General features: G+C 38.6%; 1 protein-coding gene across 2 annotated transcripts; it reads left to right on the top strand.

Moving 5' to 3' along the window:
- The first annotated feature begins 333 nt into the window (after positions 1-333).
- LOC136759197 (fatty acyl-CoA hydrolase precursor, medium chain) lies at positions 334-14,620 on the top strand. 2 transcript variants are annotated; one of them, XM_066714093.1, is made up of 14 exons: positions 355-417; positions 1,318-1,423; positions 2,274-2,478; positions 3,858-3,996; positions 5,778-5,911; positions 6,440-6,593; positions 6,966-7,070; positions 8,494-8,598; positions 10,205-10,345; positions 10,649-10,729; positions 10,933-11,080; positions 11,582-11,731; positions 13,098-13,170; positions 13,742-14,620. In XM_066714093.1, the coding sequence occupies exons 2-14, from the start codon at positions 1,336-1,338 to the stop codon at positions 13,923-13,925; spliced, it is 1,707 nt and encodes a 568-aa protein (XP_066570190.1). In that variant the 5' UTR covers positions 355-417; positions 1,318-1,335; the 3' UTR covers positions 13,926-14,620. The 2 variants fall into 2 exon arrangements, with proteins under 2 accessions (XP_066570191.1, XP_066570190.1); XM_066714094.1 differs by lacking the exon at positions 1,318-1,423 and having other exon boundaries at positions 334-417.
- The last annotated feature ends 1,446 nt before the right edge of the window (positions 14,621-16,066 follow it).

Below are 16,066 nucleotides of genomic sequence, written 5' to 3'. Positions count from 1 at the left end.
AAACTAATGGTAAATGTCCAACTTAAAAACAAAAATACAAAAAAATAAAGACGGTTTACGTTATCTTCACATATTTATCAAGTACACTCGCGCATGCTCAGATACGTCCGCGCACGATCACGCGCTTGCTCGTGGTGTTTGTCCTCACTGCAGTCGCGCTCACGCAGTGCAGATGTGCGCGGCTGCACCAATGGGATCGGCGGAATTGTGCAGATCTGCGCAGAACTGCGGAAATCTGCGCTACACGAACGCGGCCAATGGAGACGCCATTTTATCTCCGCCTGGAAGTAAGGCAGGGGTCGCGTTCTCGCAGCGCAGATCTGCAGATTTCCACCGATCCCATTGGTGGAACAGCGCAGATCTGCGGGAATCTGCGCAACACGAACGCAACCAGGTTTCTGACAGTACTTCTTGAAGGTGAGTATTTTGCAGAATTTACTGTTTCTGCATAATTATAATATACAAGTACACCTTAACAACGGGTTTGATTTTATTATAAGTTGTAAAACGTATAGTAGAACTAACTGTTAGCCGTTCAGCTGACTGAGCTAATGCAGAGTTGTATGGCTTGGCAATGTGTACGAGTTACTTATTTCATGTCATTTTCGCTTGTACGTTTATGTAGGCAGGTAACATGTTAGTAACTTACAATACATTATATTTTTTTATGTGGCATGATTTTGTGTTGTACATTCAAATATATTTGATTGATTGTTATTCTCAGAATAACTTAATGCAAACATGAATTGTGTTATCTCATCTAATGTAAACAGTGTGTTAACTAGGTGAACTTGTTATCAAGAGCCCAATCAGTTATTTGCACAAACCATATAGTCTCGTTTTAGTAATTTTACTTAGTACAACTTAATTTCAATTATTACAACAACAAAAACAAAGTTGATATTAGTTGAATGAAGTTGACAGAACATACATGCTTGAGTAAAATGAACTAAATTTGTTTAAACAATTACTTTTTGTTAAATACAGACAATGACAATACCACATCATTAACTTACATTTCAAGTTGTTTTAACTCGAGATTTTAAAGCAACCAGGTTATTTTTTTATTTTATTTTTTATTGAAACAACTGAATCATTTTTTAGGGTTTAAAGTAATGTCTACTTCACAATAATCTTTGGAAACGCAGTGGTGTCAGCACCCCTCATTATGCTAGAGAATATCAAGAGACAACATTTTATATAACTAATTTAATCCTCAATTGATGAAGACTCTCAAAAAGTAATAACTGCACTCAATTTAATCCACTAGGTGCGTAATCAATGTAAATGTAACTTTTTTATTTGGATATTATGCAGTTCTCTACAAAACCCAACATGGCAATGACTGAAAAAAGCCAGAAAGAAATAGTCTTACTACAAGCGTGTCTAGTGTTAATGTGCTGTAATATCCACATTGTGACAGGTAAGCACAACTTTCTGTTTATAGTACATAGTTTCTACCAAAACTACACCATGCGTGTTTGATTGTAAATGTTAAGAAGGGTTCAGAATTAGGTCTGATATTTTAGCTAACAATGTAGGAAATTATTATTATTATTATTATTATTATTATTATTATTATTATTATTTTTGTGATCACATGTTTTTATTATGAAAAGTCATCACACATAACAGTATAAAAACTAAACAATACAAGTGTCTCCCCCTATTGGCAGCTAAAAATGAAAATTATTATGTACATAGCTTTGGATATGCAGCAACTGTACTGCTAGCTATAATGCATCCATACTGTTCATGTTCTGTACCATATTCAGATAAATATTTCCAGAGTTATTACTGCCCTACAGCTCCTGGGACCCAGGTTTGATTCCAGCCTTCAGTGTCTGCCTGTGGGGTTTACATTTTTCTCCCCATACCTTGTGTGTTTTTGCTGGGTGCTTTGCTTGCCTCCCATATCCCAAAGACGCACTGCTGGTTGCTGTGTGTGTGTCTGTGTGTGACTGGCATCCCGTTCAGACCCTGCCTTGTGCCATGTGTCCTCTGAATTACTCTGGTTCAATTTGACCCTGTACTGGATGAAGCAGTGAAAATGGATGTATTAAATGTGATATATTTAGTTGTTCCCATTTTAAATGCAGATCCTTTAAAACCTTAAACCGTATGTTACTTCACTATGTCCTATAATGTGCAGCGGATTGCTCAATAACATTTTGGTAGACAGAGTTTTGAGGACAAGCTATTTTGTTTTTTTTACACTTTACTTTTTCCCTTTTGGATGGTTAAGCATCGTCATTGTCTTATATGTTTACCAGGAACCGAAGACAGCCCCCCCGTCCTTGTTACAAAATATGGCCAGCTGATGGGAAAGAATGTCCGAGTTAAAGAAACAACACGTACGGTCTCCGCTTACCTGGGGATTCCCTTCGCAGAGCCACCCCTGAACCAGCTGAGGTTTGCTCCTCCACAGCCACCAAAAGCCTGGACGGGACTGAGAGATGCCACAATGTACCCCCCCCTGTAATTATCCCTTTATTTATGCTCCTGGAGTATCACAGTTTTGTAGGTTTCATTAGATCAGGGGTCTGAAATTCACAGAAGGCTGCAGTGTTTTGGGGGGGGTTTGTTTCAATAAGTCTAGTTCAGGGATTGGCAAGGGCTAATTTAGCAATTCTGGTCAAAACTGGTCTAACCCACAGTACCCATTTGAATGACAAAAACATTATTTAAATTAAAAAACCAGACAGATGCACAGATCTTAATATCAAGCAACAATTTACTGATGGTTAAAAGGACATTCGTTTCATTATATCAGTATATTTCAAAATGTTCTATCATTGGGTTGTAAGCTTGATGTTAGGGATCATAGCCAAAGACACTATCACAAGGACGGTACAGTATTGTATTGTCCAAAGGACACCAGCTGTCATACTATTATGCCTATAGATATACAAGACAAGTATATGACAATAGAGAATAACTGTCTGTAAAACAAACACGGTTGGTCTAATAATGTGATTGCATAAGAATAAAATAGGCTGTTTTTTACTAGTAACATTTTATTTATAACTTAGTATGTTATTTACTGTATACGTATGAATAGTATTATATTAATGTGTAACATACGTTGGGATTTAGAGTTTTCAGGTGATTTATGCATGAGATGACAGTTATGTTTTCAATTAACATTTATTGGTCCATTTTGGTGCTTGTACTCGGTAGCCTAATTTGAAATGTCGGCGCTTCTAGTGTTAAACCATGCCTGAACAAGTTTTAGACATCTGCTTATGGTTCTAAGTGAAAAGACAACAAAATGTATGCTGGCAAAACAATGTGATCACTTTCGGGAGCTGCATGTTAAGTCTTGAAGAGCCGCAGGTTGCCGAACCCTGGTCTAGTTACTTTATCAGTTAGATATAAATAACGGTGTTTTAAGGGCTTTTACTGTTGTTGTCTTTTAAGATTATTTTGCACAAGGTGCTCCACACAGTTTGCACACTTTGGGCAGGATTAAATCAAAACTTCAGGATTAAATCAAAACCCGCTAATAGAAAACTACAAATCTGTACATAGTAGTGGTTATATTTATGATTAGAAGAAAGTGGCATCTTACTAAAAATGAAGCCACAACTGAGTACAGTTTTGTAGTTTTCTATTAGTGGGTGGGTCAATGTTTTGATTTAATCTGGCCCTTTGTCTAGAACAGCAATTCTAATGCCTGGTCTGCGAGTCCCCAGCATTCTCTGCTTGTTTTTCAAACTGAGATTTTGGGCTTGATCAATGCAAGGAGACAGATGCAACTTGAAATATTTCCAAGTAGAATTTTACATTTAATAAATATATGGTTTGCAGAGCTGAGCAACTAAGTCACTGCTCTTACAAGTCAATTCCCTGTCAAGGTGCCTACAGGATCTGGACCATGCAAAGAAGCTTTCCGATTTATATGGGGGAAAGTTCCCTCCTCTCAAGAGCTCTGAAGACTGCCTGTACCTCAACATCTACAGCCCAGTGAAGCCGGGAGACTCAGCGAGACTACCGGTGAATAAGCGGGGTTATAGTATTTGATTGGAATTGGAAAGTAAAGTGCGATTCGTGTCAAAATAAATAAAGAATTGGATCATTCATGGGTGGTAATGTTTTTCCAAATACTATACATTCCCAGTTTCTTCAGAAAATTCCTTTAATTTCTTGGAGATTCAAGTAGATGTTTGTAGTGACTCAACTGTGTAAAATTGAAATGTCTGAAGCACAATTAGTGCTGGAAGGATATGTATTGTACTATCTATAGGACTATGTACAGTGCCTTGCGAAAGTATTCACCCCCCTTGACATTTTTCCTATTTTGTTGCCTTACAACCTGGAGTTAAAATGGATTTTTGGGGGGTTGTATCATTTGATTTGCACAACATGCCTACCACTTTGAAGATGCAAAAGAATTTCCCTGTATCTAGTGCCATCCATCATTTCTTAAATTCTGACCAGTTTCCCAGTCCCTGCCGATGAAAAACATTCCCACAGCACGATGCTGCCACCACTGTTCACTGTGGGGATGGTGTTCTCAGGGTGATGAGAGGTGTTGGGTTTGCGCCAGACATAGCATTTTCCTTGATGGCCAAAAAGCTCAATTTTAGTCTCATCTGACCAGAATACCTTCTTCATATGTTTGAGGAGTCTCCCACATGGCTTTTGGTGAACAGCAAATGTTTGCTTATTTTTTTCCTTTAAGCAATGGCTTTTTTCTGGCCACTCTTCTATAAAGCCCAGCTCTGTGGAGTGTGCGGCTTAAAGTTGTCCTATGGACAGATACTCCGATCTCCGCTATGGAGCTTTGCAGCTCCTTCAGGGTTATCTTTGGTCTCTTTGTTGCCTCTCTGATTAATGCCCTCCATGCCTGGTCCATGAGGTTTGGTGGGCAGCCCTCTCTTGGCAGGTTTGCTGTGGTGCCATATTCTTTTAATTTTTTTTAAATGGATTTAATGGTGCTCTGTGGGATGTTCAAAGTTTCGGATATTTTTTTATAACCTAACCCTGATCTGTACTTCTCCACAACTTTGTCCCTGACCTGTTTGGAGAGCTCCTTGGTCTTCATTGTGCCGCTTGCTTGGTGGTGCCCCTTGCTCAGTGGTGTTGTTGACTCTGGGGCCTTTCAGAACAGGTGTATATATACGGAGATCATGTGACAGATCATGTGACACTTAGATTGCACACAGGTGGACTTTATTTAATGATGTGACTTCTGAAGGTAATTGGTTGCACCAGATCTTATTTAGGGGCTTCATAGCAAAAGGTGTGAATACATATGCACACACCACTTTTCCGTTTTTTATTTTTTAGAATTTTTTAAAACAAGTTGTTTTTTTCATTTCACTTCACCAATTTGGACTATTTTGTGTATGTCCATTACATAAAATCCAAATAAAAATCCATTTAAATTACAGGTTGTAATACAACAAAATAGGAAAAACGCCAAGGGGGGTGAATACTTTCGCAAGGCATTGTATAAGAAGTTTTGTGATACAGTTACTCATGTGCAAAGAAGTATAGCAAGAATACCCTGTCAGTGCAGACTACAAGTTGTCAACATCTCTTCTTGATTTACTATAACGATTTATAATATGAGGGGTGTAAATCCTAATAAATTGTGGTCTGTTAAATATTTAAAACATGTTTAATATATATAACAGACACCCTTACTCAGGGTAATTTACATTTGTCACAAAATGTAAACCTTTCACAATACGTGATACAGTAAATGCACAAAAAAAAATGCAATTTGCCATGTTAGTCAGTACTTTTGTAATGTTGTTTTGTTGGACTAGGTTATGGTGTGGATCCACGGAGGGGGCTATTTGCTGGGAGGGGCTTCATGCTATGATGGCTCCTCTCTGGCTGCCCTGGGGAGCGTGGTGGTTGTAGCCATTCAGTACCGTCTGGGCATTCTGGGATTTTTAAGGTAGCCTTGCAGCATTTCTCTATTTACCTTAATTTTGGATGCAACTGGCTTTGTCTTAAAATACTGTGCGTTATCATGCATTCCTCAGTCTAGTCGGAATGTAATCCGTATGCCCTGCTCTGGTTCACTGACTCAAGGAAGGTAAAAATAGAGGTTACTGTAGAGGTTATTATACTAAAAAAACAAAAGTTGGTTTTCTTTACATTTTTGTTTTAAAATATAGAAACACTAATGACAATTGACTTTTCCCTTTCTTTGTTGTAAATAAGTTTCTGAAAGATTTATATTTGAACTATTTTAAGCTTCATACATAAAACCTTAATTAAATTGTAAAGATGTGCTCTTACCCTTATTTTCCATGTATGTTCAGTGGTTCGCTTGTCTTCTGCGTTGACTGTTTTCGGTGTGTTTCAACTTCCCTTTTAATGATTAGTCTTTATATAAAGACAGAAGCTTTGCCTCCATGTAACATCAGTCACATTAGGATTACCCCATGTCTTGTCTGTCTGTGCCTGTCTGTGTATGTAGCACTGGAAGCGGCATCACTGCAGAGAATGTGGGCATGTTGGACCAGGTGTTTGCTCTGCAGTGGATCCAGGAGAACATTGCCAGCTTTGGGGGTGACCCAGAGGCAGTTACTATCTTCGGGGAGTCTGCTGGCGGCATGAGCGTCTTTTTTCACGTATGTATAAATACACAGAATACAGTGGACACAGACACAATACTTTTTTATGTGTCTTCATGTCTTGAAGACTTTACAATGCCCAGCTGTTTCTAATATTGAGCATATGAAGACCATTGAGGTAAAGCTCTGCTGTGTTATGTTGGAGATGGTGTATTCATCACATATTACTAGTTAGAATTTGCTCTGTTTTGGTTAGCCTGTTTTTGTCAAGGAATGCCTTCTCTGAAATGGAGATTCTTCTTCTTCTAAATATTGTTTTTGTTTATTTATTCAACTTGTTTACTCTAGAAACTTAATTCTCTTGTAGGCGATAATGCTGGCTGAAGTGTGCACAATATGACTCAACTGAGGCCCTGCTATCTGTTTCAGATGTTGTCCCCCAAATCCTCTGGTCTCTTCCATAGAGCGATCTGTCAGAGTGGAGTGGGTCTGTTCCCTATGTTTTGGCTGAGAAACCCCAAGCCAGCAGCTCAGGTCTCATTGCTTTTATCATAGTTTGCACCCATTTCATTTTAGATTTGAATGTCTTATTTTTATGCCTTATAATTTCAGTTTTTTATGGTCCAATTAATTAATGAGTGCCATTTTGTGTTTAAATTCCACATTGTCAGTCCAATATAATGATCACAAATAGACGGGATTAGTCAGAAACATATACGGCTTTACACAATTCTACGATTTATCCAATATAAACATATTCCCTCTCTACATATTCTACCTCTCTACCCACCCCTTCTAATCTTCATAGCAATGCAAATTCCAGACATTTTACATTAATTAGCTTATTTAAAAAAATGTTTTATCATTGACGAGTTGGCTACAAAACACAGTTCATAATTGTCTTCAGTGCACCTAACATTGTTTCACCTGTACTTGCAAAAATGTTCCGCAGCATCACCTGTACTTACAGCTACTATTGTTTACTGAAACATTTACAGCTTTTTAATTCCTGTTTCTTTCCTGTTTTCATGGGTTCAGTTAACAATATACACCTCAATTTTCCCAGTTTGTATTGAAATTTACATTTAGTGTCTCAATGTATTCTGAAATTTAAACAGAACAAATAAACAATTAATGGAATCGTTTTGGTTAACAAAATGTAACCCCTTAAGCTGACAACCCCCCCGTTACCCTTAAAAGGGCACCAAATCCATGTGCTTCTCTTTAATCCCATGTGTACTCTTCATTATTGTGTTGTTTGACAAGTGTGATGATATCCCATGAAAGCTGAGACTCTCAGCTTTCTAATGATGTGAAAAATTAGGTTTTTATACCCCGCACACATTTACGCCGCCCCCACCTCCCTCAGAATTCTGAAATGGGGGGGTGGGGGGATACTTGGTCTGAGTAGGAATACAAAATCTAACATACCCCCGGGCTCTGAATGACGGAGGGCGACACGGAAACTGTAAATCGGATGTGTTTGAGAATGAAACACGCTGGTAGCCAAGAGAATAATGTTTCAAACTATGTGCGCATAGTAGCAATACAGTGTAACTTCTATGCACAGGACTTGTGCGTAACACTGCCAAATAATGGGTGTAGTAGAGTGTGTAGTAACACAGTATATAACTCTGAAATATACATTATTTTTCAGTTTTTGGTAACCTAAACTTTTTTTTTAACCTCTGGCAGTTTACCGCTTACCTTTGTACCATTTCAGGTTATTCACTGCACTTGAACTGCTTAAATTTCAATAGAAACTGGAAAAATGGGGGTGTTCTAAAACTTTTGACCGGTAGTGTATACTAGACAAACTCACAAATAGTTTTAGTGTAGCATTTTGATAGCTTATTAATCTGTTCCATAAACTATATATTAATGTAGTATTGCTTTTTGTTATTTCTCCATCCCATTGTTGTCTGTGGTGCTGCTCTGGTGTTGCTCCTCTCTGCAGGTCATTGCTCGCTCTGCAGGCTGCTTTACTGACGATTCTGCTGCCTTATTGGATTGCTTCAGAAACAAAACCAGTGAGGAGATTGTGGCAGCCTCTGCTACTATGGTTAGTTTCAGACATTATATGTTTGTGCAAGTAGGGCAACTCCAGGCCTTACTGTCTTTTGGTCTTCATAACAATCCAGTTCTTAATTACTTAATTTAACTTATTTTGAGATGTCAGTTCACCTGGATAATGGAAAGAGACATCAAATAATTGCAGGAATCTGGCCCTCCAGTCTACCAGGCTTTCCCTAGGTTTGCAGTACAGCAGGGATTTCGTTAGGTTGCAAATCCAACCCTGGTTATCTTTCAAGTTGAGAACACCTCCCAAAGGGGGAGGGGGCCTTCACAGTTACCATGGGACCTCCCAAACGCATTTGTCTAACAAAGCTGCCTTTTGGTTTTTTGTATGTGTCAATCAAGCAGCCCTTAATATTTCGTATTTTCCGTATAGTAACAAATATTACTTATACCACGGTGCTCTGTATAGCTAGTTCTCGTTCGCTTTTAATAATAATTATTAGTGTACAAAACATTAGGAGCACCTGCTCTTTCCATGCAATAGACTGACGAGGTGAATCCAGGTGACAGCTATGATGCCTTATTGATGTAACCTGTTAAGTCCACTTCAGTCAGTGTAGATGAAGGGGAGGAGACGGGTTAAAGAAGGAGTTTTAAGCCTTGAGCCACAATTGAGACATCTCTGACAGCATTACATTTACTATAGGCCATGGCTGAGACTATAGTTAGATATGCTCTCCTTCTAGGGTTCTAGGACTGAGAACACTTGCTCTTGCAAGGGAAAATTACGCTGCCCATTTGAGTGAGTACAGGCCCATGCTGTAAAATACTGTGCTGCAACGTGGTGGTTCAGTGCTCCTCACATAGTGCACTCTCGTGCAGACACCCAGAAAGGACCCTGCACGTTACAACAAGTGGAGATAACTGGTGCGTTGCTGTTTCAGCTGGTTTCTGTGTGTGGAGCGGTGCAGATAACCTCCTGCTAGCCACAACAGTCTGATGTGCTGCCTCGGGGCCTGGAGTGCTGATTCAGCGCCCACACTGGTCGGTGCCCCCTGCTAAGCCATCCCTTTTTTAAAAACAATTGTGAGGGCTACAATTGAAAATGCATGTGTTCTCCCATTTTCTGCCAAAGCCACCGCTCCATCCATGTTTTCTCCATGTTAAGAACAGCTGCAATGTGGTGTTAACTCCGACAGATTGTCGTCCCCCTACTCCCGGACATCTTGGCGGATGTACAGGCAACCTAGAGACATCCAGTATCTGCCCCCACCCCACACGCAGCAGTGAAGCCTTCTGCCAATTCCAGGGAGCCCAAGAAACTGGACTAGTGTTTTTCCATGGTCTTTTTGCCACCCGTTTTGGTGGAGCCACAAGTGGTCTCCTGCCCCAACAAAACAGTGTCGGAATACAGAGTCCCTGCTGCACAGGGCTTATGTGTTCGGAGCACAGACAGCATGATGGCCTCAGTGTGTGTCTGAGAGTACTGTACATATGTAAACTGTCTACATCTTCACGGTATTACTATGAAAGTCAGGGGTGTATTGGTAAACCAAGTAGATGAATAGTTGGCAATTCCAAATTGGGCAATTATCATTTGTTTGATGTCTTGAAATGTTCTGTCTTTCTCACCATTGGTGTTTTACTAGGGGGAACTGCTGCTGATGCCTAGCTTGGATGGAGAGTTTATTCCCAAAAACCCAGAGGAGCTTCTGCAGGAAATGGCTTTCAATAATGTTCCATATATAATAGGAATGAACAACCATGAATTTGGCTGGATGCTGCCTCATGTATGTACCACAGTTTGATTGCACGACTGTCTAACATATGTCTGTTAATTTGAATGCAAATGAACTGTATGCACACATCTGATGCATGAAAACAATGTAAATCACTAAAATTATAACACACATTTTGTATTTAAATCAGTGACTTTAGTATAATATTTACATTAATTACATTTTAATGTTTTTCCAATTTCCTTGATGTTTAACAGACTTCTGATTATCAACATTGTAGCCGCACAGTAAATTGTCAAACATATTTGTGAATGGGTCGTAGTTTTGTGTTTTGTCTTTTGGTTGTTGCTCCAGTTTATGTTCCCTCCCAGATGGGACAGTGGAATGACCCGAGAGACCACGTCAATGATATTGTCATCCATTTTAAAGAAAGCGGTGAGTGTGTATGACTGCAGCCATTTATTGAAGAAAATGAAAAATTGTCAGAAGGGAATATCACTTTGAAACAAGTTAGCGAACAAATGGTCTAAGTCAAGTGTGTTTTCCAACCCTTAAAACTCTGTTTAATTTCCTCATTATCACATTACTTAATTGTTTCACATTCTATTAAGTGGTTTAATGTTATGAGTTGTCTGCAGGATCTACCTACATTTGCATTGGAAATCATTAATGATGAGTATTTTGGGGACATGGAGGACCCTATCGAAATCAGGCAGACATTTGTGGAGCTATTGAGCGATATGCTTCTGGGGTTTCCAGCTATCAAAACGACAAGATATCACAGTGGTAAGTACCCTGGAAAAGCTTATTTTTCAGTTGAAAAAGTGCTTAATGGCTAAATATGCTGTTTTATTTAAATTACCATTGTTTATGGTAATGCCTACTGATACACTAACCACTCTGATTTATTATACATAAACAAAAGGAGTTACATTCCCAATAAATCCAAGTATTCTGAGTAAGAAGTTTTACGTTTCTCACATTAACTAAAATAACTACTGTTTTTATTATGAATACTACACCTTAAAACAAACGTGTACTTGTTTGTAAAAGAAAAAAGCTTAAGCAGTCTTCTCTTTAAAACGTAGCAGACATCTCTAGACTGATGTAGTGCAGTCAGTGTAGCGCTTTTCTATTTGCGCAGTACTGGGGATTTTTTTGTCGACTGACCATATTGTAATCTGGCTTGAGAACTGACATAAGCTTCTCGAATCATGTTTTCAGTTGCTCAGTGATGAAACTGTATTCCTGCGTTTTTATTGCGACGTTATGCTTCTTCTGGTTCAGATGCTGGGTTCCCAGTTTACTTCTACGAGTTCCAGCACCGTCCCAGTGTCTACAGGGAGAGCAGACCTGAGTTTGTGAAAGCTGATCATTTCGATGAGGTTGGCTTTGTGTTTGGTGCCCCCTTCTGGACTGAAGACATACAAATATTAAGTATAAGCTCTATTAATTTTATTATATATATAATCGTATGGAATGTACTACTTAATTGAAATGTATGTGACCAGACATATCATTCTCTGAATAATAAACACGAACAATTATTAATTATGTTTTTAATAGAAGTCTATTGTAAGCTATTAATTCTTGGACTACAGAGAAGTCAGTCCTGTAGTTTATATATGTAAATTTTCTGAATACTAGATTTTAACTAATAGAAATGTACCATCTTCTCCTAACATTAATTTAAAGGGGAACATGCACAATTCCTAAAATTATGATTTTATGTGTCTTTGTGTAAAATATGTAGCACTTTTTACATAATTTATAACTGACATGATTTACTTCTGTTCTATATTCTGTTTCCCCAAGATGTGTATCAATCACATTCGTCATTTTCATGTCCCTGACCATTTTGAAAACCGTAACATGATTTTTACCTTTCTTATTGCTTTCTCCTTTCCCGGTCTCTCAAAAGTGGAGAAAACGTGTGCTGGTGAGGGGAAAAGATCTGGCGCTTTGTCATCCAAAATCACATACAGTTCCACATACGGTTGCTGAGTCTATATAATCTGTTAGGATTATTAAATAAGAATGGCACTGGTCAGTGAAACCACCAAGAGGTCAATGACAACTCTGTAAGACCTACAGGAGTCCATGTCTGAGATGGGAGAAACTTTATGTGTCAACAATAGCTCAGGTTAAAGATGTGTCAAAAGATTCTGTGGTCAGTTGAAATAGAAATTGACCTATTTGGCCAAAATACAAAAAAGCACCTCACCCAGGTAACACCATCCCTACTGTGAAACAAGCAGTAGCAGCATCATGCTATGGGGATGCTTTGCATCAGCAGGGACTGGGAAGCTTGTCAGGGTAGAGGGCAGAATGGATGGAGCCTTGAAAAAAACCTGCTTCAGTCTGCAAAAAATCTTAGAGTGGCCCAGTCAAAGCCTGGACTTGAATCCAATTTGAGAATTGGTAGAGACAATGCCTACTTTTCTTGTTTTCAGGGGTTTTTTTGTCAGTGTTTTCTATATGCAGATATATATATATATATTTTTTGTAATGATTATAATGTGGAAATTGAGTGTAACATGCACACAAATAACTATTTTTCACTGCATTAATCTTCTCTGTTGTTGGAAGGGAGAAAATAATAATTCCATATTTTTACAGAAATTATAATTTCTATCAAGGAGAGACGGTGAAGCACAATACTATGACTCGTAGGGAAAGTGGTATACGTTAATTCTAGCAACATGTAAAGACTCATTAAACCATACATTTAGGAATCGTGCATTCTCCCATTTAAATTGCACTGAAAGACAAATGTCAAAATCAACATTTGTGATGGTTCCAGATAAGAGCACTGCGGAGGAGAGAGAGCTGAGCAGGACCATGATAAAATACTGGACAAACTTTGCTAAGAATGGGTAAGAGCTGAATTTTAAACTGGTGGTCTTCAGCCTTGGTCCTAGCCCCAATCTAGTTAGTTTCATATACAAAGTTTACAAATATAATGGAACAGGTGTCTGGGTGACTTTTAAAACTGCAGGACTGGGTTTTTCCAGGGACAGGGTTAGGGATACCATCTCTAAATCAATGCCTCCAGAATATTACAATTTAGCACAAGGGTAAATTTGAGGGAGCTCTTATAGACATTATTAAGACTTTAGAACTTTTCTGTAAAAACACTGTCATACTGAAGACACTGATGAACATGATTTTCTCATATTCATAGATTTGTTTTCCCTGTCTCAGAAAAAGAAGAAACTTGTGCTTTCATACAAATGAAATTTAATTAACCTGGAATTAAACTCCATTGATAAGCCTGCAGTTATTTTGATAATACACAAAGGCATGGTAATTGATTATTTAAGGACATATACTGCTCTATTCAAGCATCTTTTCTCCAATGAGTGAACATTATTTGTTTTAATTGCATCAAATTGAAGAGCTTCTTATTTACTTCTTTGTTATTGTGATTACTGTTTGTTTCTGCAGAAACCCCAATGGTGATGGTCTGCTTGACTGGCCCACATATACCTCGACTGAAGAGTATATGCAGTTCAATCTAAACTTGACCCTTAACAGCACACTGAAAAAGCACCGATTGAGATTTTGGACTGAAGTTTTCCCTAAAAAAATAGAGGCAGGGATGAATTTGTATGAGCATGCTGAGCTCTAACATTAGTTCTGTTTATTTCAAAAATGCATACATTTGCTTTTACATGTATTTTAGGTTTCCTTGGGAGCTAAATGTTATCTATGTCTTTGTTTCCAATTATTTGTAAATCACTGCTTTTATCAAAACACCAGCTAAATTGATCAGAATTAAATGTTTCCAAGTTTTTATATATTATAATGTGGTGCTCTATACTATCAGATTGACTAGAGTTGGAGATATCTGCTCAAGGTGGCTGATTAATGGTAGCTTCCCACTGAGGTCAGGACAGCAGAGTCCCTGACAACTTTCTGGTAATTTATCAAGACACATCTGTTCAGACTGTACTTTTAATATAAATATATACATATATATAAATTATTCTCCTGAGCTCTTCAGTGGTCCTGTAATTTTGCCTTTTATATAATTATGCTTCATTAAATTCCAACTTTGCCTAAACACTGAAAACTCTTTCTTATTGTGATGTTGTTGTTTTTTTCAATAGGGCTAATTACAGGGTTAACTGCCCAAAGATTTCTCTCTCCACTGAAATCATGCTTCTTCTGAGATGTTCTTCATTGTTGTAGTCGGAACTGTTCTGAATTTCTGAAATATCCTACGCTAAGCAAGCCAGTTAGTTTCCGTACAGAAAAGCCTAGCCTGCCTATACTAGATTGAAGTGTGTTAATGAAACAATACTAAATAAAAGTTCAAAAGTAGTTGAGTAAATGGTGAATTATTTTTAAAAGTCCAGTGTTGAAAAGAAGTGAGCAGAAAGGAGCCGATCCAGCAATTAATCCACTGGGCATGGATTAGGTATTGAACATAGAAACTGCATTGAGTTCTCTGAAATCAACACAGAATCTAATGCTGCCATCAGGCTTTGGCTTAGGGCTACACCACTCTGAGTCTGAGCTTACTATTATTATTACTTCCAACTTCAGCGTGTCTTTAACCTCTTTGCAAACAGTTTGACGTTTGTGATATGGAATTACTGTAGTCAAAGTTTACTCGCCCCTGAACGTCAGAAGCTCTGTGGATTGGGACTGTCAAGATACTAGAAGTTTGAACTTTGACACGATACCAGTTCAGTTTCACAATAGTAGATACCTCTTCAATACCACAGCAAAAAACAACAACATCTGAATATCAAAAAAAAGAACTTTCTTTAAATAAAGGTAAACAATCTTGACGCTAGGTCAGATGGTCCCTATTTCAATATGTGTGGGTCAAAGTTTTGATTTAATCTGGACCCATGTTTGCCCTTACAGTATACACTCACCTAAAGGATTATTAGGAACACCTGTTCAATTTCTCATTAATGCAATTATCTAACCAACCAATCACATGGCAGTTGCTTCAATGCATTTAGGGGTGTGGTCCTGGTCAAGACAATCTCCTGAACTCCAAACTGAATGTCTGAATGGGAAAGAAAGGTGATTTAAGCAATTTTGAGCGTGGCATGGTTGTTGGTGCCAGACGGGCCGGTCTGAGTATTTCACAATCTGCTCAGTTACTGGGATTTTCACGCACAACCATTTCTAGGGTTTACAAAGAATGGTGTGAAAAGGGAAAAATATCCAGTATGCGGCAGTCCTGTGGGCGAAAATGCCTTGTTGATGCTAGAGGTCAGAGGAGAATGGGCCGACTGATTCAAGCTGATAGAAGAGCAACTTTGACTGAAATAACCACTCGTTACAACCGAGGTATGCAGCAAAGCATTTGTGAAGCCACAACACGTACAACCTTGAGGCGGATGGGCTACAACAGCAGAAGACCCCACCGGGTACCACTCATCTCCACTACAAATAGGAAAAAGAGGCTACAATTTGCACACGCTCACCAAAATTGGACAGTTGAAGACTGGAAAAATGTTGCCTGGTCTGATGAGTCTCGATTTCTGTTGAGACATTCAGATGGTAGAGTCAGAATTTGGCGTAAACAGAATGAGAACATGGATCCATCATGCCTTGTTACCACTGTGCAGGCTGGTGGTGGTGGTGTAATTGTGTGGGGGATGTTTTCTTGGCACACTTTAGGCCCCTTAGTGCCAATTGCCACGGCCTACCTGAGCATTGTTTCTGACCATGTCCACCCCTTTATGACCACCATGTACCCATCCTCTGATGGCTACTTCCAGCAGGATAATGCACCATGTCACAAAG

The sequence above is a fragment of the Amia ocellicauda genome, chromosome 9, assembly GCF_036373705.1.
Source record: "Amia ocellicauda isolate fAmiCal2 chromosome 9, fAmiCal2.hap1, whole genome shotgun sequence".
Classification (NCBI taxonomy): domain Eukaryota; kingdom Metazoa; phylum Chordata; class Actinopteri; order Amiiformes; family Amiidae; genus Amia; species Amia ocellicauda.
This window is presented reverse-complemented; position numbering and strand designations above follow the sequence as displayed.

What these genes read in the sequence shown, in the direction of transcription:
- LOC136759197 (XM_066714093.1), top strand. Translation starts at nt 1,336, where the DNA reads ATGGCAATGACTGAAAAAAGCCAGAAAGAAATAGTCTTACTACAAGCG. An exon ending in GAGACTCAGCGAGACTACCG is followed by an intron (nt 3,997 to 5,777) that starts GTGAATAAGCGG and finishes TTGTTGGACTAG; the next exon opens with GTTATGGTGTGGATCCACGG. An exon ending in CATCCATTTTAAAGAAAGCG is followed by an intron (nt 10,730 to 10,932) that starts GTGAGTGTGTAT and finishes AGTTGTCTGCAG; the next exon opens with GATCTACCTACATTTGCATT.